Source organism: Daucus carota, chromosome 6 (assembly GCF_001625215.2).
Source record: "Daucus carota subsp. sativus chromosome 6, DH1 v3.0, whole genome shotgun sequence".
Classification (NCBI taxonomy): domain Eukaryota; kingdom Viridiplantae; phylum Streptophyta; class Magnoliopsida; order Apiales; family Apiaceae; genus Daucus; species Daucus carota.
In genome coordinates, this window is record NC_030386.2 from 27,927,823 (window position 1) to 27,952,577 (window position 24,755).

General features: G+C 36.1%; 1 protein-coding gene across 22 annotated transcripts; it reads right to left on the reverse strand.

Annotated features, from left to right (window-relative positions):
• Window positions 1-313: 313 nt before the first annotated feature.
• On the reverse strand, window positions 314-18,157 carry LOC108227593 (uncharacterized). Of its 22 annotated transcripts, XM_064079341.1 has the most exons (13): window positions 8,651-15,367; window positions 8,524-8,594; window positions 7,196-7,951; window positions 7,045-7,128; window positions 6,868-6,965; window positions 5,624-5,725; window positions 5,153-5,455; window positions 4,989-5,049; window positions 4,600-4,721; window positions 2,342-2,434; window positions 1,917-2,040; window positions 869-1,110; window positions 314-728 (listed from the first exon to the last, which is right to left on the reverse strand). In XM_064079341.1, the coding sequence occupies exon 1, from the start codon at window positions 14,418-14,420 to the stop codon at window positions 12,813-12,815; it is 1,608 nt and encodes a 535-aa protein (XP_063935411.1). In that variant the 5' UTR covers window positions 14,421-15,367; the 3' UTR covers window positions 314-728; window positions 869-1,110; window positions 1,917-2,040; window positions 2,342-2,434; window positions 4,600-4,721; window positions 4,989-5,049; window positions 5,153-5,455; window positions 5,624-5,725; window positions 6,868-6,965; window positions 7,045-7,128; window positions 7,196-7,951; window positions 8,524-8,594; window positions 8,651-12,812. The 22 variants fall into 22 exon arrangements, with proteins under 22 accessions (XP_063935411.1, XP_063935396.1, XP_063935395.1 ...); XM_064079326.1 differs by adding an exon at window positions 17,830-18,157 and having other exon boundaries at window positions 5,153-6,965; window positions 8,651-16,560; XM_064079325.1 differs by adding an exon at window positions 17,830-18,157 and having other exon boundaries at window positions 5,153-6,965; window positions 8,651-16,563.
• Between the last annotated feature and the right edge of the window lie 6,598 nt (window positions 18,158-24,755).

The window sequence follows — 24,755 nt, forward strand, 5'->3', positions numbered from 1 at the left end:
TCAAATTGGGATAGTGATGATGGTACCTTTTTGTTGTATGACACATCCATGGGCTAAATTTTTTGGAAATATCAACGTAGAATAGCATGTTTTGATTTGCATGATAAGAAGATCAGAGAAGTCAAGTTCCCGGAAAAGTTTAATCCAGTAACTTGGAATGTGCATCACGAATTTTGCAGGGAACCCGAATCACTAGTAATCGTGCACGTCTACATGGGAGAAGGAAGTCGGTGTTAAATTGCCAGCAACAGCAAATTTATCCGATAGGGTTCACAAACAACGGTACACATATCGCTCAAATAGACCGACTCAATTGCAGGGAGGAAGGAGGAGAAGAAAAGTCGAATAGACAGAAGTAAAGAAGGTTACAACAAGTCATAAGCAGAGCCTTAATTCTTATTTTGATTCCCTTATTTACAACTACAAAAATACCTGGCTCTGTTTAAATATGGTGTTGTGAATCAGTTCTACAGTTTTCTTGCAGAGCTTAATAAAAATGTAAATATAATTCTGTTCTTGCTGTATTTTGTGTTTCAGGTATGCCTTCTCTTCCAATCTTTTCCGTTCTCTCCTAAAAAACTTGGGAGCACAGCCTGGAGAGAAAATTTCAAAAATTTCTTCTATGTTTTCTTCTCTTCTCTTTAAGTTGCAACTCGAGAGTTACCACTTGCATTCTTCTAACCGAAACCACCCAATCGGGATAAATTTACACGCAACCTCACTAATGCCTGTTAATCAAGGATCAAGATAAACAGATTAACTTTATAATTTGCATGTTAATTGTTACTTAACCATCACAAAAAAGTTTCGGTGAGCAGAAGCAGAAACAATGAATGCTGCACTTTCCAGAATACTTATAACATTCTACCTAAAAGCAACGTCACAGAGAGGTGATGAGTAGAACTTTTGAACTACTGCGATTGATTTTCACAAAAGACATCCTGTGCATCCTAGAGATGACATGTACTTGAAACTTAAAATTTATGTGAGTATCTATCAAACCTAGAGAAGCACTTCCTTAAACCACTTCAAGGACAACAAATTCTGCCAAGGACATGTCATGAGTACATTTACTTGAAACCTAACAATTCCTTGTGTGTCCACAGCCACCTACAATAGCAAAAGAACAAGTTAGCATACTCATGTGAAGTACACAACTTCCAATCTTCCATGGACTTGCTGGAAGTTGGTGATGCTCGTCAAGACAACAAGCAATTGGGCGGGTTGGGTAGAGAGTTTCCTGATCTATCCTTGTTAGGTGTATGTTAGACTTGAGCATTACATGTATATCGGGTTCCAAAGAGTCTGAAAGTGATTGGCAAGGACAAGGAATTGAGACAAAGCAAAAAGAGAGGCTTTCATTATGCTGCTCGACAGGACAGCTGTATCAGGCTATCAGCAGCCGGATCGTTCAGCTTTTTTACTATTGTTTAATGTGTCTTGTAACCTCTTATCCCTACTCCGGAAGTACTAGGTTGTAAGTACTCCTAAACTCTTCTGTAGCCCCTCCTCTACTAGTGTTGTTCATACTTCATAGTTGGGGCCTTGGGGGATTCGACACCATAATTTTAAGGTGTCTTGCCAGAGCTGGTCACTCGGTCTAATCAGTGTTATTCATTATTATTGCGCTCGATCAAAAAAGAACTGATATTGGATACTAAAGAACCTCATTAATATATACTTCAAAGGAAAAGTGACATGCCTGCATAGTTCCATACATTCTAACCCCATTATTAGGTGCTTCTAATTGCCATTTTTGAGTTCTTCAAGTTAAATATTTACATTTTTTAATATCAGGAACAACTGGTCAGAGGTGTTTATGGTAGCAAAGAAACAATCAACTGACAACTTGGAATAAGGTAAAATCCTAAAACTCCAATAAACTGCTCGAAACAAAACAACTGCCATACACTTACTCCGGGAATTTCTCAGGTGTTGCCTGGCCAATTGTAGTACTTAAATTTAACTGGCCACCGGTGCTTTCTCTTAGAACTATAAGCTCCACAGATTCTCCAACTTTATCTTAAGTTTCTCAAAGAACTGGAAACAAAATATGATAGTTCCACACTATTAGCCTAAATGTTGCGAAGAAGTTTATATTATTTATATCATTACTGTATCACAAAATTGCTAAGCAAAAATACGTAGATGTAAGGCATTGTAAGATATAGACAAGTCAATCTGCGGCACTATATGTTCAAAAGAATGTGAAATCACATTTCTAATAAACTGCATAAGATTTTAACCATTTTGAAAAACCGAAGTTCGACATTCAAAATCAAATCAAAGTCCTTGTATGCAACAACGCTGACAAAAAAGGTCACTGTATGCAACAACATACCTCTGAAGTACTCTGGACTACAACTCCATTAATTTGTACGATAACATCAAAGTCACGCATTCCAGAGCAGTAAGCTGGAGAGTCTTCCTCAATCTGGTGCGCATTTATAAAATGTTAAACGAACAGTCAGCAATAATGCAAAATACAATGACTAGCTTAAACAAGAGCCAACACTTGCACAAACTATATACTATTCAAGGAAGGTAATAAAAGAAAACATTTTGTGCTATTTATTTTGAAAGCAAATTCATTAAGCTTACGAATGTACGGCATTTTTTCTTTTGCAATCGTGTGGAGAATCTGGTTGCAGAGGAACTTGAGAGTTTTTGATTACTTTGCCACCTGAACTTGTTGGGGAGCGAGTGACCTACAGCGGGCTAGGGTGGGAGACGCACTTAAAATCTACAAGATCGTTGATGTCTTGAAAAACTAGGATACCATGTAATCAGATCAGGCTGAGAGCATCTTGGCCTCTCTTTATTTAAGTCGAAAAGAACAGTTCAAGAATAAACAAGTAAAAATCATCATTTTCACCTTCCTTACAACATATGACACTTAAATGACAAACCCCGTCAATTGTCAATTCTAGTGATCCTCTCTTAACTTGAGATACTATAAACATTCACCGCCAAAACAAAAAAAAACCTAAGATTACTTTGTGTGACATAGATTCCCTTCCTCTATGAAATAAAATGAAAGATAACTTGCTTAGAGCAATCTAAACTAAACCACTTGTTTTACAAAGAAATACAGTAGTTTTTTTTAAGCAGATTGTTTCTAGAGAACTACATGAATAGATAAACAAGCTAGTGGATCTTTGATTGGCACCACAAAACATAAAGAGATATGTTCAGTAGTGTGCCTCTTGGGAAGTGCAATTAGAATTTCGATTTTCAACATAGTGAGGCAGATCCCTTGCCTTCTTTCCCAAGGGAGAGTAGATATTCCTTGATAAGTTACTTCCTTTGTGAACCAAGAACTTTGGAACTTCAAAGAAGTTAAGTAAGATGTTTAAGTTCTAGGAGTTACACAGTTCGCGTGAATTAAACAAGCATCTCAGCTTCTAAGGCATTAAAAATGCATACAATATTGACAAGCATTATGATCACATGAATTTGTTTTTGCCGAAAAGATAAAACAAATGCCTAGGCCCGATAACCTGCTTTCTAAAGCCCGCTTTCACAGCCTCTCTCATCTATTTCCACTGCATCTCTTTAACAGCCTCTCTCATTGCTTCTCTTTGCATTTCTTCTCTTTAATCTAGGAAGATGGGCATTCTTCCAGGAATGAAAATGCATCAGAATGAATCTTATATGTTATATTTGATTACCATTTATTGCCTATGTTACTCGGACTCTTCTATTTAGGTTGCCGTACCTGCGTCGGACACTTGGACACTCGGACACGACACTTATTTCGTGTCGGATCCTTTGACTAAAATGTGGACACTTTGACCAATTTAAAAATCAAATATGAGTCCAACTTAGTATTTAAAAGACATATGTGAGAAAAAAGAAAGAGGCAATAATGGGATTAAAGCATCAAAGATGCCCAATTTGCAAAATCCCTACAAAATCATGTCTAGTTTGAGTTTTATTGTTACTTTTTGTTAAGATTTCTAACCTACAATACCTGTTTATTAGTATACTACTATGTGTCTCCGTACCCGTGTCTAAAAATAGGACGGTGTACTTGTGTCCCCAGTTTTCAGAGTTCCCAAGTCCGATACTCGGATATATGTTGTGTCCAACATTCCGTACCCGAGTCCGAGCAACATAGCTTATTGCAAAGACAGTTTTATTACTATTAGGTGGACATATATCATTCCTATTTTATTATTTTTTTTTTCTATTTTTTTCTGCCAAGTCCCTATTCCAGTATCCAGGACTCTAACATAATTGGCGAACCCCCATGTCCCCGTATTTGGGTCCCGTGTCGCTGTATCTGAGTCGGTGCTTCATAGCTCAATATGAACTAAGATGTCCACAAATATGTTAATGCAGTGATGTAGATTTTTTCACATGCATAAAAATGGTGACTGTGATTTAGAGAGAGGACCTAGAAAGATAAAAGTACCAATAGTATGAAGGTATTTGTATGCAGCCAAACACAAGGAGATACACTTGAAAAAGAGTATTGGGAAAAAGCTAAAGTGAGCAGCCATTGAGTTGTCTAGGGACAATTTAATCATGAAACAGCAAGTAGGTGCCCGGTGATGTGAACAGAATCCACCATCTTAATCATGAACAGAATCTGACCTGTATGTTCTATAATGCTTCCACCATCTTGAAACTATGTTAGATGGTAAGAAAGACGATCCATGGGACATAATTCCAATCACTTCTCCAGAAAAATTGATAACTGGACCACCATTGTATTTCTGAAAACAACAATGAACTACCAACATAAGCAAATAAAGATTCTTGGTCTTAGTCTATGGAACCAGCTAGAGTAGAATCACATGTTGAAATTAATATTAGAGCACACAAGAAAATAAATAATGTTGACAATCACACATTAGTCACACCACACCATGTCCGATCTGTCTATCAGAAGTATAAGCAACCAAAAATCATGCATAAGACATCACCATGTGAGTGTGTGCGTATGAGAGAGAGAGAGAGAGGGGGGGGGGGGGGGTTATTACGTTCCCATCGATGCCCTTGACGCAAAATAACTCGTTACAGTTGATTGAAGGGTGCTTCATGCTGAAGACAGGAAAAATAAAACATGAGATTGAATGCTATAATATATGCTTTCATAAAAAAAAACGGAGAAGATTAAACTACAAAATAGCATATTTTGAAATACCTGAAATGACCAACCGCAATGTCAAAGAAGTGTGGATTCATTTTTGTCCGTGAAAGGGCTATGACTTTGTCATCAGGAACAATCTTAAATAAATTAGAATGAGGACGAAGTTGAAATGATCTGTCTACAGGAAGTGGTTGAGTTGGATGAATAAATAAGCTGTCATCCATGATCCAAGGACCTCATGTTTGCAGGTTGTAGTGGTATATCCGTTATAATCCTTAGAGCAGCAAGGTTATATTAAAAATCACACGCGACCAATTCACATTTGCATAACTTACCATCTGACAGTGCCACATCAACCTGTGTATCGTAAGTTAGTTTTGTATGTTCAGAACGAAAAACAAAAAGCCGAATAGTAAACAAGTGACTCAATTTCATTAGGGGGGATTGGCGCACATCCTTTCCGCAAGAAAAGATTAGCATGAGTCAAGACAATAGTAGAATAAGTAGCATCACTGCCCTCCTCACATTCAATAATAATCCCTGACCCAACAAAGTACTTGACCCAATGACCAAAAGGGCCTCGCCTGGAGGACAGAGATTTAATCCTCTCTTTGCTTATAGTATCATCTACGACATGGAGAAAAGAAGAAAACGTTAAGTTTCAATAAACAATAATATTATTTATTATGATTATGATTATTATTACTATACAATACCAGGTTTGTTATAAGAGATGGAGGCTTAAGGATTAAATGAAATGTAGATCAAGTTATTTTAAATTATTATGTACTATTACCTCTACGAAAAATGTGTAGAATACTGAATTATTTCTTAAAACAATCAGAATATGTATATCAAATTACCAAGCATCCAAGTTCACTAACCTGATATGAGGTCATAAATAAACTCACTTCTTGTCACTCCCGTATTATTTTTCTTTGTAGCCTTATAAAATTTGGGAAGAAATATGAATCGTGTAACGTGCGGTTAGCAAATATTTGATAACATATTTTTTAAAAATATCTCTTCTATCGAATCACATTAAAAGGATTTAAAGTTGATCCAACACAAATGGCAAGATCACAATACAAAAACTATCATACCTATCAATTTGATATGTTAAAACATTACATTTAACATACCAAAAGATACATAAATATTTATATCAAGCATATTTATTTTGACGAAAAAAGATGCACTTTATAAAGAGCTTACAACCACACTGTTCCTTGTGGTCAAAGTCAAATAAAAAACAAAGCAACCACTCCATGAAATTCATATCAAAATTTTCGACTAAACGATATATTTATAAAATTATGATAAACAAAGAACCTGATATATAATGATCTTATATCTATGCTACATGCTCTGAGGTAAATAAAAAAGTAGCAGGCAGTAGCAAAGAAAATTAATGGCTTGTAATTCATTTCAAATCCCATTTCTATCTAGACTTGTATGTCGCCTGTTTTAAATTTGGAGGGCAAAGAGGATCATTTTCCGATACCTTGATAACAATAAAGATACTAAAAGAAGTTGAATGTTGACATATTATAAATAACCTTTCAAATAATCCAGAACATATGTTCCAACAACTTGAGAAATAGATATATAAATTACACGGGTCTCATATGGATTATGGCAACAGGTTAAGTCACAGAAATAACTTAAATATTTATAAACGCGACATCCAACCAAGCAAGAGAGAAGGGAAACCTATTTGACAAAAATCTAGACATTCAAAAAACAAAAACAATTTTAGCTAGTCTTACTTTTTCGAAGTGTCGTCCATTGAACACGAGCAACAGCCAGCACCTGCAGATCATCTTACCTATCGCAAAACACTGGTTTTTACAAGGCTCAGAAACACCTGGTTGAGGCGGCAAATCAGTATAAGTTTATAATCACTTGTACACACAATTGACATAACAAATACCCAGTTTACATACCTATTTTATCGTTAAAGGCTCAACTCTTCGATTCCCCTTCCTAACATTGGAATTTCGACTGTTTATGGGCTCCACTCTCGCTGCCTGATTTACAGGTTGTTAATACCTGAAGAGCATCAGAAATAGATGGATTTCACTATTCAATACTCACCGTTCAAGTTGATCTCTTTCCGTTCTAGGTAGCCAGGGTAAATGTTTTTGGCCCCATATCTAACGAATCTTTTATTTCTCACATCTAATTGCATTTCTGTTGGTCCCTGTTTGCTGAGCATGTCTTCCATGATGTGTTCCAAACTTTCATTAAATTATTCTGGCTATAAAGCCTAAGATTTCCATCATAATCCATTTTCAGCCTCCTTCTTATCCCATATCCAGCATCAGAAGCACTAAAGAGGAATTGATCACTTACAAAAACAGGCCCACATCATCTAACACAACTATTTGCTGCTATTATAATTTGTTCTTCCATTTTGGTATCTATTCAGAGCAATAATAGGCCAATACTAACTTGTAATCTCAAGTCCATCATACAATAACCTCAACACATTATCCTTACAATCAATATAGAAATTATAATATCCTGTGGCAAATCCTTCTTTTTTTGATGAAGATACCAACTTTTTCCCTTTTATAATAAGGCTTCAAAAAGCTAACACTGTATTAGTTGGAAAATCAAAACTCTGCCAAAGAATGTCAACTTTACGATCTTTCAATATAAAATTACCTGTATTAAAAAGCTCGGCTTTTCTGGCAGCAGTTGAAGTCGAATTAGACTCCCAAACAGCTGTGTCTTCGCATCTTTCAAAACCAGAACACCATTCTTCTTCAAGGCCAGCTCTGACTCTTGCATTGACATGTTTGTCATTCACCATCCAAACAGTGCTTTTTTCTTTAAAATCAGTGAACCCTATTGCAAACCAGTGAACCCAACTTTAAGATATAATAGTTGCATTTCTAGTTTAATTATAATGAAATATGATAGGATAACTAAGATATTTTCTTAAATTTGTAGAAGTAGAATTGCATAAAGCTCTAGTCAATTTACATACATGTTACTCGTTTGGATTCAGGCTGTAATACTTTTGATAAGTCCCAACTTTAATATGATAGTGAGGGATAGTAGTAGATAAATTTTCTATCTTTTTCATAATTTTTTATGCTTCATATATGCCTGCACCATAGCTGTTTAATGAATATTTAAGTTTTAACCTTAAACATTAAAAATATGACATCACTAAAGCCTACGGATTTAATTAGAGCCTAGAAACCCAAGACTGACAGAGTAATATTTTAAGTAAAAAGAAGAAAAATAGATACCTGAAGGAAAGGGTACAGCATTCTCTATTATAAGAAAGTTCATCTAAAATTATCTCCGGCAGAGGAGTTTTGCACCAAATTATATAGCTTTCATATGACTCAAACTGTATTGATTGAGTGTGGGTTAGATAAGTCAATACAGTGTCAGATACTAAAATGTACCTGGGACCATCTGCTCGTGTTTTAAGGCCTTGCATATCTGCTGTCTCCTTTAAAGCATCAAGCTCCATGATCTAATGGCATACTTAATAATTAAACATCAAGAATAAAGACAAGTTAATAGATGTACCATCAATAATAGCTTCTGCATAGCAGTGCACAAGCATTTTTCTATTTTAGGAAGAGCAATGGTGGCGGCCGATCTACAACTTTCTAATTTGTCCTTGGAGGAATTCTCGCACAATGAAAAAACATCAGCAGTGCCACAACGAACATGGCACATGCACATCACAGAGATGCAATTTTTTATCAATGCTTACAAATTAGCTACGAGTTCAATTATATTTAAACCATTTAACCCCATCATGCATCCTGATCTTATTTATTACTTTTCAAGATCATTTACCTTGCAGCCACAATTAATCAGTTCACTCAAAATATAAAATTGGAATTAATTCATTCAACCTCTCGTGACTTAACCATTATTCAAGTCCTATATTATCATATTCTACTATTAAATCCAAAATATTAAAAATTTAATAACTATAATCATATCATATTCTACTACTGAATCCTATATATTAAAAAAATTGATAGCTATAATCAGCCAAGATTTATAGACCCCCTAAATTTATAATATGTTTCAATGAGTCCAACACTAATTTATCTTCAAAACAAAATTAAATATTATGATAAATACGATAATATAACAATTTAAATCATGGGCAATACCCAATGCTACATTGAATAATGTTAAACATTATGATGTGCTCGAAAAGAGATTTTAAAAATAATCGCAAGCGCACGATCGTCGTTTTAATACTTTAATGATTCGTCCACAGAGATTAAATTTTAATTATCGCAACTTATTATTTTTAATCTAGGCGGAATAGAACAATTTTTAATTAATAAGTGAGAAAGTGATTAACTCGAAAATTACCAAATTTACAAAGAAATATAGTTAAACTACGCAATTATCACTTAATTGATTTATCTAATTAAATCACCAACTACAACCTTCTAATTAATTAAACAAAGTAACCTAGTGACTTGGTGATTACTCGGCTAAAACCAAAGAAACTAAAAAGAAACACATGAACGAAAAGAAACAAAAACAGGCCCATACAGCTCAGCAAAACAAAATGATCCAACCAATCGACTCAAAACACCAGGACTCGACTTAAAACACAGCCAAATCCCACCAGCATTTCACCGAAAACAATAAAAACCAACAAACTAACAAAGTTTGAAAACCAGAATACTAACAAAAGAAAACAAGACTCGATTCTAACCCAAACAAACAAAACGAACACGAACTCAGCCTATACGAAACCACAGTACTCAGTGCAGGACAGAACCCAGACTCGATAACTCGGCATAGCACACAGACTCAGTACCAAAGAAATTAAAAACTAAACTATCAAACTCAACCGAAAGAAACCCAGCAACTCATCAAATAGAACAAACTCGGTTGAATCAAAACAGCGACTCAGCAAAAGAGAAGAAAACAGAACTCAGAAATCAGAACGAAAACGCAGCAAAACAAAAGCTTAAAACTAAACCCAGAGACTCGAACACAGCAAAGGACTGGACTCAGAAAACTCAAACAAAGTAACTAACTGGACACAAAACTAAGCTGTATAAACTTAGCGAAAAAGAACTCAGCGATTTGAACAAAAACCATGAAAAACAACGCAGCAAAAATCAACTAGACTCAGTACTCAACAAAACCAAACAGAAAAGCGAAGCACAACACTATCAACTACAAAACGAGCTCATCAGCAGAACAAGCAAGCAAAAACCCAAACAAAAACTCGAAATCGCAGGGGCTAAACACAACACGCAAAACTCAGCCAATGACTAGGCTAATCGATCAAAACAGAGGAAACGATTCGGTAATAGCAGACTAGAAACGAACTGACTCACTAACAAGCAACTGAACTCGAACCAGCTAGTGACTCGGCAACTCGGAAGCACGACTCGGTTTTTGACTCAGTACAAAACCCAGCTGAGCAGAACTCGGTGGGTTCTGGTTTTAAAACTAAGAACAGCAAAATGGGTTGTTTCAACAAAACTAAGAAAAGGGGGTTTCGGCTGTTTTTTTTTTAAGAAATGAAATCAGAGAAAAGACACGGCAAGTGTTAGTGAATAACACAAAATGGAAAAATCCAGGAACAGGGGAGTTGGTTTTTGGGGTTTTAAACGAAACTTTTCTAACACAACAATACAGAGCACTCGATTGGTGCAATTATAATAAAAACCGTGTATATACTGCCTTAATTGGAATGCAACATTAACATTAAATAATGTGTAAAATCTGAATGTTCAAGTTAAACCCCCACACAAATTATTTTTGTGTTAGGATTTAAAAGAGCTTTAACAACTAATTTAAGCAATCATAAAATCTACACTAATTTAGAGGGCATCTCCCATTCCCAAAAGCCCTTAGGCATATGGTGGTACTAAGAAGAAAATGCCACAAGAAGCAAGAAAATAGAGACAATACAAGATCAAGCTAAAAGAAAATTTGCACTAAAATAAAAAGTGTTTACAAATATGGTATGAAATTGAGAGAGCAAAAGAAGATCTAGCACTATACTACCTACCAACTAGGAAAAGACTAGGTTAAAAAGATTGTGATTACAAGCAAAGGGTTGGGGGTATTTATAGCTAAAAATGTAGGGTTTGGGGGTAGGGTGGCTAAGTCTAATCCATCCATGTGGGATGTGTGTTGGGTAGATCATAGCCTTCCATGTGTCCCCTTACTTGCCAACTTCTTTGATTTTCTTCTTTTCTTTTCTTTTTCTCCCTTTTTCTTGCATTTTCTCTTCTTTCTTTATTTATCTACAATTTCCTGAAATAAAATAAATAAGCAATTAATACTACGAAAATGAACAAAAAATAGGTACTTAAATATGCAAAAATATGGACTAATCAAACTTCCCCATACCTATCTTTTGCTCGTCCTCGAGTAAAAATCAAAAGAAAAGAAATAAACTAAGAAAACTAAATGCGATTCCTAGGCTCCTTTTCGTAGGCGTGACGGGTGATTTTAGGTTCATCAACCCGTTAAACTCGTAGACGATCTCTACAAGAGGAGTTTTGTCTCCTAAGGGTTTACAGAAGATATACCCATAAAATCTTCGAGACATTCTAGCAAGTGTCTACTCGACTCTACTCTAATTTCGTTGGTGTTAACAAAAAGCGTTTTTTAAGGAAAATACAACTTAAAGACTCATCTACTAATAATCAAGATACAGTTGTCTCTAATCTACTTGCATCGACACAGAAATTTACTAGAAATCCAAGGAGTGTAATGAATTTAAGGCCTTTGATGGATCCTAATTGTCTAAGAACACTTCCTCTTTTTCAACCAATATTGAACTGACCCAATCTCTATCGAAACAAATATCTAGCCAAACTTCACAAACTCTTTATTCTTCTTCTTCTTTTTTTTTTTTGCATTGACTTTATTTTGTCCGTTTTCTTAGGCAAACAATGTTACCCATGTAACGAGCTTTAGGTCAGTGACTCCCAAACCAAACGGTCTTAGGGCACTAGGTTTTGAAATCCCCCTACGGACTTAATTGCTCGAGTAACAAAGGCCACAAAACGAGACTAGCCAATCTACTTTTGCCCATTTATCTAAAGATTTTATCTATAAAGAACAATGGGTATTGAAGTAGTTATTCCTTTTTCTCTTTTTTTCTATCTTCTTTTTCTTTTTTCTTTTTTTTTTAATTCGCAAAGGTTCGATTCGACATTGTTTCAACATGTGGGTTCTCTCTCAGGTATCGAATAATATCACTAGACAATCTCTCCATCAAAGGTCTTGTGCAAATGTGTGTGCCATCTTGGAATTACGAGTACAAATCGGTCGATACAAGCTTCAAAAAGACAACCTTACTCAACTACGTTCAAATTATCTAAAAGACACTACATATATATATTTTTTTGAAAACAAGCTAACACCAACTACTCCTAAAGTTCAAGTGAGGGAAGGACAACTTAGCTAAAACATCTCTATTTTTGTATTTTTCTAATTTTTTCATTTTTTAGGGTTTTTCATTTTTTAAGAATTACACTAAAGCCCTCCCCATACCTAAATCATGCATTGTCCTCAATGTATGCAAAAGAGAGAATTAAAATGAGAGAGTAAAGAGAAAATACCTGAAATGGAGATGAGGGAGATGCAAAATTATTAAAAACTACGAACTACATAACCCACACACGCACACATTTCCTTCCCCATACCTGAACTTCATGAGGGAAGGCTCGAAGAAAGAATTGAATCAACCAATTCCGGAAGGAAAGATGGGAGGAAGCTTCGAGAAAGAGTCAAAATGTGTGCGAAAATTTTTAGGCACAAAAACTTTCTCTAGCATATGACCATCGTTTACCCCTATAGGACAAGTGTCACTAATGTTCTTCCTAAACCAACTTAATGCTTCTTTATTATCAAGCAAATTAGAGATTATGCAATTTTGGTCATAGGATAAATCACTAGGAACGATGTAAGAAACAACGTCATCATTCCCTAAGGCGCTATGCGAATGATGGAACAACGAGTCAAATGTCGGTGATTCACCTACATGACTCTCTAAATTGGGCCTACGGTCAACACGAACAATCTCGGGCGGAGTTTCCCATTTTGAACAAATTTCGTTCAATTCTCCTAACAACTCTTCCGAGGTCAACTCCTTCAAAGACTCTCGATAGTCTCTATTATTCTCGTGGTTGACTTTGAAATCCTCATTCAAAAGAGACTCAATCTCACTATCCTCAAAGCTAGACCATGTGACAAACTTGTTGACCACATTGACTCCTATAGGTTGCTCGTAAAGTTCATTGGGTTCTTTTCCTACGTTGAAAATGTTTAAATCAATGGTCATGTTTCCGAATGTGAGCTTCATCGAACCATTCCTACAATTGATTAAGGCATTGGATGTGGCAAGAAAAGGTCGTCCTAAAATGATAGGGATTTGGTTCTTAGGATTCGAGACGGGTTGAGTCTCGAGAACAACAAAGTCAACGGGAAAGATAAAATCACCGATTTTGATCAATACATCCTCAATAATCCCCTTAGGCATCTTAATGGAACGATCGGCAAGTTGAAGGGTCATATTGGTGGTCTTGAGATCCCCTAAACCTAGGGCTTGGTAGACCGAGAAAGGAAGAAGATTCACACTCGCTCCTAAATCAAGTAACGCCTTATCCACAAAAGTATTGCCTATGACACAAGAAATTGTAGGACAACCGGGGTCCTTATATTTCACGGGAATTTGATTTGAGAGAATCGAGCTAACTTGCGAGGTCAAAAAGGCTTTCTTTGGAACGTGAGTGGTTTTCTTATGGGTACACAAATCTTTTAGACACTTAGCATAAGAAGGAACTTGTTGAATGGCATCTAAAAGAGGAATGTTTATCTTGACTTGTTTAAAAACTTCTAAGATTTGTTCCATTTGGGCCGATTGTTTAGGGCGAATGAGCCTTTGTGGGTAAGGAACCCTTGGCTTGTAAACTTCTTCGTTGGGCTTTTGAGAAATGGGCCCAGGACTAGGTTCACTCATGGACTCACGGATTCGAGAACATTCGGGCTTATCATGATTAGTGCTAGAAAAAGAAGGATTTGATTTAGGACTCGATTTCTCATTTTCATTAATGTTCTCACCAACTTTGTTATCCACTTGGTTTCCCGACCTTAGAGAAATAATGGCATTAACATTCTCGGGAGGTCTTTGATTGAGAGGAAACTTAGGATTGACCTCGGGTTGACTTGGCAACTTGTTCTTCTCTCGCTCACACAATGCGCTAGCTAATTGACTCAATTGCGCCTCTAACTTAGACACGGCTTGCACGTTAGAATGCAAGATTTGCCTATCTTGGGTTAGGGTTGTCATGAAAGTTTGTTGTGATTGAGTCAAATTAGTTTGCGATTTAACTAAGGCTTCCAAACTCTTTTCTAAGGAATTGAGGCGTTTATCCGAATCATTGAAACCGGGAGGATTCAAAGGAGTTTGAATTGGGTTATGACATGAATTTGGACCTTGATTTGGGTAAGAGTTTGGGTTGGGCCTTTGTTGGAAATTTGGTTGTGGAGTTTGAAAGTTTTGACCTTGGTTCCACTAGAAATTCGGGTGATTCTTCCACCCGGGGTTGTAAGTCGGTGCAAAAGGATCATTTCTAGGCTTAGGTTGAAACATCGCGTTCACTTGCTCAAAATCGTGAGATTGTTGGATCTCGGGATGGGAAGCATTATAGTTCGGGAACATAGGCAAAAGTGAAGGGCCACTATGAGACTCCAAAGCTTCGAGTCTCTTAGTAAGGGTTGCTAATTTGGCATCGGTTGCCACATTGTTTCCTATCGAGTGCAAACCCCTAGAGCTAGAGCTAGACGACTCGATCGACTTTTTAGGTTCCCTAGTTGACTCCCACAACATAGTCTTTTCAGCTAAATCTTCGAAAAATTCCCACCCTTGGTCCTCATCTTTCTCCATGAATTTGCCTTGGCACATAGACTCTAACAAAGCGGTTGTTTGACTATCTAAGGCCTCGTAAACAATTTTGCAAAGTCTCCATTTTTCAATTCCGTGGTGGGGGCATTGTGAGAGAAGATTTTTAAAACGGTCAAAGAAAATCCAAAAAGACTCATTTTCTTTTTGATGAAATTGATTTATTTCATTTGTAATTCGAGTAGTCTTATGATTTGGAAAATACTTTTTAAGAAAAACCACCACAAAACCCTCCCACGTGGAAATAGCATTAACGGGAAGACTATACAACCATTTTTTAGCATTTTCTTTTAAAGCGAATGTGATTAGTCTAAGCCGAATGGAGTCTTCACTCAATTGTTGGAGTTTTTGCAAACCGCAAACCTCCTCAAATTCTTGGATAAAAAGGTAGGGATCCTCACCTTCACTCCCTAAAAACTTAGGCAACATACTAATGTGATGTGCCTTAATCTCGAAATTATTCCCATTAACGGGAGGAAGGGTGATACACGAAGGTTGAGCGGAACGGGACGGGTAACAACGGTCTTTAAGAGACAACGCCATGTTAACTATCGGTTCGCTGGCTTCTATGGGTTCGGAGTCCGAAGAGGATGACGAAGGAATCTCGATTATAGGTCTTACTAATCTAGATGATTCGTTCCTAACCCAAGTAGTTCGCATAAACAAGATAGTAAACACGTAGCAAGTAAGTGCGAAAAATTAAAACACACAAAAGAAAGGGTGTAAAAGCGAAAGAAAAACCTAAATCTAGGGTTCCCTAATAAAAATGAACTAGACCTTGCTCCTAACGTTAAGGACCACCAAAAACTCAATAAATCCAAAATTATTCGGACCGGTTTGGCCAGTTTGGAGCAGGCATTGCCAAGAGGCCAATCTCCGCGCTTAGACACCAAACCTTAATCGGCCAGGTAAGCTTTCGCTTGCCTTAGACACCGAAGAGTCGGAATAATTAAAGATTACCTCGTCTTTTAGGTACCTTCCTAATTGAGCGCCAAATCCTAGGGGCTAACGTCTAATTCATTTTATTAAAAGGCTAAGGAAATGCAAAATGTGGAAATTAAGTTGTTGTGGGCCAAGGAAAGAGTGATGAAATCCCTTCCCTTATCTTGTGAGTGGGTTTTGCCCTTAAGATTTATTTAAAATGATGCTCCACACAACGAGATAATTAAAGCGGTAAACAACTATGGATGCTCAAACTACGTGTTTTAATCTAAAGAAAAGAAATTAACGTACCTTTGGGTCCTCCAGCGATCACCACAATTATAGGTACGAAAATTTAAAAACAAAAATTAAAATCTAAATGATGTGCCCCTAAGTGTTTAAATGCATGATGCAACAAATATGTATTTCTAACTAATATTTTTGGATTTTAAAATTTTTTATTTGTTTGTGATTTTCCAATTTTCAGATTTGTTTGTGGTTTTCTAAATAAAAACGAAAAATAAGAGTGGAGAGATACGGGATACCAAAGCAAGCTTCCAAATCCGAGCAAAATTTGTCCACTTTACTCCATGATTCCCGAATAATCCTCCTCGAAATAAAAACAAAAATAGTGAGAAAACAAGCTAATCCGAAAGATTAAAAATAAAGGAGCGAAAAATTAATTTTAATCCCCGGCAGCGGCGCCAAAAACTTGATGTGCTCGAAAAGAGATTTTAAAAATAATCGCAAGCGCACGATCGTCGTTTTAATACTTTAATGATTCGTCCACAGAGATTAAATTTTAATTATCGCAACTTATTATTTTTAATCTAGGCGGAATAGAACAATTTTTAATTAATAAGTGAGAAAGTGATTAACTCGAAAATTACCAAATTTACAAAGAAATATAGTTAAACTACGCAATTATCACTTAATTGATTTATCTAATTAAATCACCAACTACAACCTTCTAATTAATTAAACAAAGTAACCTAGTGACTTGGTGATTACTCGGCTAAAACCAAAGAAACTAAAAAGAAACACATGAACGAAAAGAAACAAAAACAGGCCCATACAGCTCAGCAAAACAAAATGATCCAACCAATCGACTCAAAACACCAGGACTCGACTTAAAACACAGCCAAATCCCACCAGCATTTCACCGAAAACAATAAAAACCAACAAACTAACAAAGTTTGAAAACCAGAATACTAACAAAAGAAAACAAGACTCGATTCTAACCCAAACAAACAAAACGAACACGAACTCAGCCTATACGAAACCACAGTACTCAGTGCAGGACAGAACCCAGACTCGATAACTCGGCATAGCACACAGACTCAGTACCAAAGAAATTAAAAACTAAACTATCAAACTCAACCGAAAGAAACCCAGCAACTCATCAAATAGAACAAACTCGGTTGAATCAAAACAGCGACTCAGCAAAAGAGAAGAAAACAGAACTCAGAAATCAGAACGAAAACGCAGCAAAACAAAAGCTTAAAACTAAACCCAGAGACTCGAACACAGCAAAGGACTGGACTCAGAAAACTCAAACAAAGTAACTAACTGGACACAAAACTAAGCTGTATAAACTTAGCGAAAAAGAACTCAGCGATTTGAACAAAAACCATGAAAAACAACGCAGCAAAAATCAACTAGACTCAGTACTCAACAAAACCAAACAGAAAAGCGAAGCACAACACTATCAACTACAAAACGAGCTCATCAGCAGAACAAGCAAGCAAAAACCCAAACAAAAACTCGAAATCGCAGGGGCTAAACACAACACGCAAAACTCAGCCAATGACTAGGCTAATCGATCAAAACAGAGGAAACGATTCGGTAATAGCAGACTAGAAACGAACTGACTCACTAACAAGCAACTGAACTCGAACCAGCTAGTGACTCGGCAACTCGGAAGCACGACTCGGTTTTTGACTCAGTACAAAACCCAGCTGAGCAGAACTCGGTGGGTTCTGGTTTTAAAACTAAGAACAGCAAAATGGGTTGTTTCAACAAAACTAAGAAAAGGGGGTTTCGGCTGTTTTTTTTTTAAGAAATGAAATCAGAGAAAAGACACGGCAAGTGTTAGTGAATAACACAAAATGGAAAAATCCAGGAACAGGGGAGTTGGTTTTTGGGGTTTTAAACGAAACTTTTCTAACACAACAATACAGAGCACTCGATTGGTGCAATTATAATAAAAACCGTGTATATACTGCCTTAATTGGAATGCAACATTAACATTAAATAATGTGTAAAATCTGAATGTTCAAGTTAAACCCCCACACAAATTATTTTTGTGTTAGGATTTAAAAGAGCTTTAACAACTAATTTAAGCAATCATAAAATCTACACTAATTTAGAGGGCATCTCCCATTCCCAAAAGCCCTTAGGCATATGGTGGTACTAAGAAGAAAATGCCACAAGAAGCAAGAAAATAGAGACAATACAAGATCAAGCTAAAAGAAAATTTGCACTAAAATAAAAAGTGTTTACAAATATGGTATGAAATTGAGAGAGCAAAAGAAGATCTAGCACTATACTACCTACCAACTAGGAAAAGACTAGGTTAAAAAGATTGTGATTACAAGCAAAGGGTTGGGGGTATTTATAGCTAAAAATGTAGGGTTTGGGGGTAGGGTGGCTAAGTCTAATCCATCCATGTGGGATGTGTGTTGGGTAGATCATAGCCTTCCATGTGTCCCCTTACTTGCCAACTTCTTTGATTTTCTTCTTTTCTTTTCTTTTTCTCCCTTTTTCTTGCATTTTCTCTTCTTTCTTTATTTATCTACAATTTCCTGAAATAAAATAAATAAGCAATTAATACTACGAAAATGAACAAAAAATAGGTACTTAAATATGCAAAAATATGGACTAATCACATTAGTATTAAGTAAACTCCGATCTCCGGTAAATCAACACTAATTTTCAAATTAGCTTCTTTCCCTGAGCCTGTTTGTCCCAGATTTAAGCCGGGACTTAAAGCTATTTCCAACTTTAAGCTGCTGTGATAAGTCAGACGTCGGCTTAAAGTCAAAAATAAGTCAGAAGCTGATTTAGAGCCTGTTTGTACCGACTTTAAGCCGGGACTTAAAGCTGTATCCAACTTTAAGCTGAAAATGTCTGTTTGTATAATAAGTCAGAAGTCGGCTTAAAATCAGAAATAAGCCAGAAGTTAGTTTGAGGTACTTTTTTCGGTGACTTAATTTTTTTAAACTTTTTTTTTAATAATTACTCCCTGAGTCATAAATTACACATAAATAAATTTTATTTTTATTTTTATATTTTTAATAACCTCTAAGTCATTAATAAGTCAAAATTAGCCAAACAAACATTTTAAACTCCCAGATTATCATACAAGTCATATTAAGTCATAAGTCATTAGGGAAAATTAATTCTAAAGTCCCTGAACTATAGACACTTTTTTTTCTAGGTTCCTGAACTATAAATGTCAATTCATAAGTAATTCAACTCTTGATTTTTTTTCCAATCTGGGTCCTTCCGTTAGATCTGGTTTGACGCCGTTAATTCTTCTGAAGTTCATGAGAATCAAAGATAACTTTGAAGGTGATTCCGGGATCCAAATTTGAAGCTTGAGTAATCAAATTGCTCGTTTTTCAATCCCCTATCCATCTATACCATCAAAACTTAGTTTGGTAATTTCCGAATTTTGAGTTGAATATTAGTTTTCATTTTAATAGCTTTTATTCGAATTGTAATGATGTAGATTGATAGATCGTGTGATTATGAGCATGTTCATATAATTTTCGTGATTTTTAATGTTCAAATTAGCCTCGTCGGAAAATTCGAGCTTACCGGATTTGAGCTTTTCCGACCAAGTTCGCCGGAAAAACTAACGACGTCAAACCAGATCTAACGGAAGGACCCAGGTAGGAAAAAATCAAGAGTTGAATCACTTATGAATTGACATTTATAATTCAGGGACCTAGAAAAAAAAATGCCTATAGTTAAGGGACTTTAGAATTAATTTTCTCTAAGTCATTGATAATACTTGTGATGTTTTGGCAGATGTGTAGACAAGCTGCCTGCTTCATCTCCCAGTTGAACATACACATACTCCTACATAAACAAAAAACAAGTCTAAAACATTTAGCCAGAATAATAAATCCATCTGTTCGTAAAGTGACATAATATAGTGGAATTTTTTGTGATATCTAAGCAGCCTAGAATCATTATCCTAGAAAGTGCAAATAATCAAATGTACAAACAATAGTTTTACATAAGAAAAAGCCAAGAAAAGATGAGAGGCAAAACATATTCATGCTGAACAATTATACAGGACTGGCGAGAATCAGAAATTTGTAAAAAATATTTGAAACCAGTTCATTGTTTTTTGACACCTTCGACACCATAAAAATCAAACCATGACCTATATTAAATGGAGGCTGAAAATAGATTACCCCGTCTTCACACTTGGTTAAAGCTATTGGGAATTGGGATAAGGAGGATTGCTCTAGCTGCATAAGTAATTTACACGATATGTGTGCATATGTACTTTGATCCACATAATCTTATCTAAACACGTATTAAAAGCCAAAGCAATTTGTGAGGACAATATAATGACAGAATAAAAATTGAGGAGCTTTAAAAATCAAGCTATTTGAGAACTTCACAAAAAGAGTATTAAAATAATCTTTACATTATAAATTCATTATAAGCGCCTAAAACCTTCAACCCCTTTTCCCTTTGTCTTGTGACTAGTCATCAACCCATCCACATGAATTTTGTTTTCACGGATGTAAGCAATAATGAAGTTAGTAGGAAGTACATAATTCATTCCGCTGTGCTCTAGCATAATCAATCCAATCAAGGAACCATCTCTGGAGGTGAATACCGGACTCCCAGATGATCCAGGTTGGCCACAGAAACCATGGATCTGAATAAGTGGCAAATCAGGATGAAGGTCATGAAAGTCTTTATCCTGCCTCCTACAGATCCCTGCGGTGGTCCGAAAGGAGGGAGTCCTGGTCAATGCATTCCTCCTTTTCTGATCCAATTCCCCTAAATTTGCACCAATGGTCTTAGTACTGGTCCATGGTGGGAATACAGCATCTTCATAGGGGAATGCCACTTTTCCAGTGACAAATGAAAAACCAACATTGTGCTGTATCCAGGAAAAGTGGAAAACACCTTGTCCATCTCTCTAATAGAGATGTCATCTATAAGGTTGGCGTGAGCAAAGATCTCATCCCCGGGTATCTTATCAATCAATAAAAACATATGTCGAAGCCATAATTCACATTCAACACGTCAGCTGTAAAAAAATCAATATGATTTCTTGCTCTAACAGTAATCAATCGATCATCATCATATACAGCTGGAATAAGGTGAGCCACGGTGACAATCAACCCTCGTGGGTCGATGCATATGCCACCTCCTTGCTTAACCTGAACTACTTTCTTCACCGAATATTCAGTTTGAATGATATAAACAGCATCGGCCACTCCTCTCATTGTCTATCCAAAATAAAAAAAATAGGACAATTAAATTATTTGTTTCAAATCAGAAATGTAAGACAAAGTTCAATATGTTTTATTTATCATAGTATAAGCATAAAACATACTAAATTGAACTATCGACAATCATTCATCTTATCAGTTATAAATAAAATTATATAAAATGTGCTTCCCCTGGAATATGAGAATGATTTCTCAGAAGCATAGAATATAATGGGTCAGACCTTTTTAAATTATTAGCTTATATCCTGTGCCATGTACGGATATTTTTGAAAGATATATACTTATTTCAATAATTTGTATGATGTATACATAATTTTTTATCTATATATTTGTATTTAACAATTATATTTAAATTAGAACAAAAAAACAGAAATAGCTATGAATTTTATAAATAGAATCATATTTTATTTTATAAAATAAAAGAATTATATACCGTTTGTACAAACAAACACAGCCTTAAGCTTGTGTACCATGTTTTTTTTTTAAAAATAAAGCTTTAAACAGCATATAGGTATTGAAATTTGTTCTCCAAAACTATGTGGAAATTGAAGCTAGAAAAGTAGTGCTAACCTATGAGCATGAGTGCGGGTGCGGGGATACGGGAATTCGGCAAAAAAAATGGGGATTCAGGTGCGAGGGGATACGGCAAAAAAAAGAATAATTTAAAATATATATTATATATTTAGATATATAGTTAATTAACAAACAGAGGAAGAGCATTCAAATCCAACCAAATAGTCAAATACACAAGGCTATCATAGTTCATCACCAACCAACAAAAATTCACTGACCCACCAACACATGATATAGCAGTATGTTTCCCGCTTCCTCAATCACTGTGTGGTGGCTGTATCAGGCTTCTATGCTTCTAATTAGGCTCAGTGTTAATTTTGGGGCAAAAAAACATAACTGGTATGTTTTAAATTAAAAGTCAAAATTTTTATTGACCGCGAAATTACCATTTCTGCCCTTCCCGCACCCCGTGTATCCCCGTTGTAAGTGCAGTGGGATATGCCACGCGGCACACCCGGTGCGCACCCAGCCGCACTGCACCCGGTGCGCAGTGCAGCAGTTGGGTGCCGCACCCGTGCTTCTTAGGTACTGCATCTCTAAATGCAAAGGACGTGTCGCAAGTTGAGGTGGGGTGCTATCACTATTAAACACGAGAAACAATTAAGATAAAGAACTTAGTAGCACAAATTCCAGCAAAACAGTGCATCAGCCAATTTTATACAAATTGACTTGTGAGCACATCATGCATAATTCCGGTCTTTAAAATTAAGGGATAAATATCAAGTCAACTAGAAAAAATTAGTGAGTATATTTTATATCATGGTCCAATCAACAGTACTACTGTGAAACAGCTAATCTGACCTCATTTTCCTCTGTTTTTCATAAAGAATATATGTTTATACTAGGGAAATCAACTATGACTCGCGTCTATAACCTGAGCCACTTACATTTAATCCCTGGAGATGGCTGGTTAGTGAAGCTCTAGCTTAGTGATTAGTTTTAATTCTAATCTCGAAAAATATTGAATTTGAGTGACTAATCTGTAATTTTTTAAAAATACAGGATAAAAGTATGGATGCTCAAAACTACTTTTTTATATTCGGAGGTGGTTCTAGACAATGTCCTGGAAAGGAACTCGGAGTAGCTGAAATTTGAACTTTCTTGCAGCACTTTGTAACAAATTTTTTGTGCACCGAGTGGGACTAAACATAAATTTATTATGAACTTTGTGAAAATCTGGATAGGCTATTTATTCTACACAAGAAACTTTAGAGTACGAATATATTTGTGCTTGGAGCCGAGAGCTCAATATCAAACAATGACTGATGGTCAAGACTCGGGCATAAAGGACATGCAGAAACATCAAACAAATTAAATGAAAGAGTAAATGACAAAGAGGTGGCTGTAGTTTTCCAAATTTTACAAAATATTGGCTGAAGTTTAAAAACTACAAAATGGTGGCTGAAGTTTACTTCCGCCTTTTAATAAGATGGCGGCCGTTAAATTATTGTTAACGGACCTAACGGAACCATGAATAAAATGAATTTTTGATAAAAATTATTTGTCATGAGCAGATAAATTACCATAGTACCCTTTAACATTCCCTCTCTCCTTCATCTTCCTCTTTCTGTCAGCTAGACGGCTCGGCGGCACCGTTCCTGTCCCTTCCTCTCCCTCCGACCTTTGTCCAGCTCTCCCTCTCTCAACCTCCCGCTTCCCCCTCCCTCATCTAAAGCATAATGGTGCAACAAAGAGATGAGTTGTTTGAGTCTGAGCTTGAGCTTTCCGGGCTCTTTCGATCGTGACCACAAACTTACATACAAACCAGTGGAGCTCAATCCTGTGCCTTCTACAGCCTCTAATCTTCTCTCCAAAAACAATGTTAAAAAATCTCACTCATCAGGTACTTTCACATGTTTTTTCGTCTTCTGCAAACACAAACTCAAACCCAAACCTTTGTCTTCATCTTCCTCTCCTTTCCAGCTTCTCCCCTCCGTTTCTCCCCCACTTCTCCGCCGTCATCGAGCCGTCACCGATAGTTACGCCGCGGCGGCTCCCACCCTCCGTTGCCAACAATCAAGCCCTTGAATACTCCCCTCATATTCTAACTCAAATCTCAAATCAATTTCACGATCAATCAATTAGACATTAAAACCCCAATCTGTAGTTTCTGGAGTTTTGGGCGGCTGTGCCTAAATTTGTGTAAAAACCCGCTTTTACTCTTCTATTTTTTATTTTTGTTTGAACTTAACGGTTTAAATTAACCGATCTTGACGGTGGCCACCTTATTATTAAAAAGCGGAGATAAAGTCCAGCCACCAATCTGTAATTTTTAACTTCGGCCAACATTTTGTAAAATTTGGGAAACTACAGCCACCATTGTCATTTACTCTTAAATGAAACCACGAAACTAAGAAAATAATTTTTTAACAAAAGATGGAATTGACAATGCATGCCATGTTGAGAACAAAGAGAACTACACCGCCGTATTGTTAAGCAAGATTTGTGAAAATGAAAATGCTAGATATACCCCCAAGCAGAAGCAAGCGACTAAAAACAAAAAAAAAAGACGAACTATACGACATATAAGATATAAATAGAACCGCATAATAATCAAGATCTTCTGAGTACCTGATTGCAAAAATCGAAGATGGAGATGTGAGAGTGTGTCGCTACTCGCTAGTGTGTAATCGAAAAGGACCGACTGACCTAGGAAAAATAAACATGTTATACCCAGTTTATAATATAAACACCCGCAATATCTTAACGCGGGGTGTAAAACAAGCATAATAATTTTTTTTAA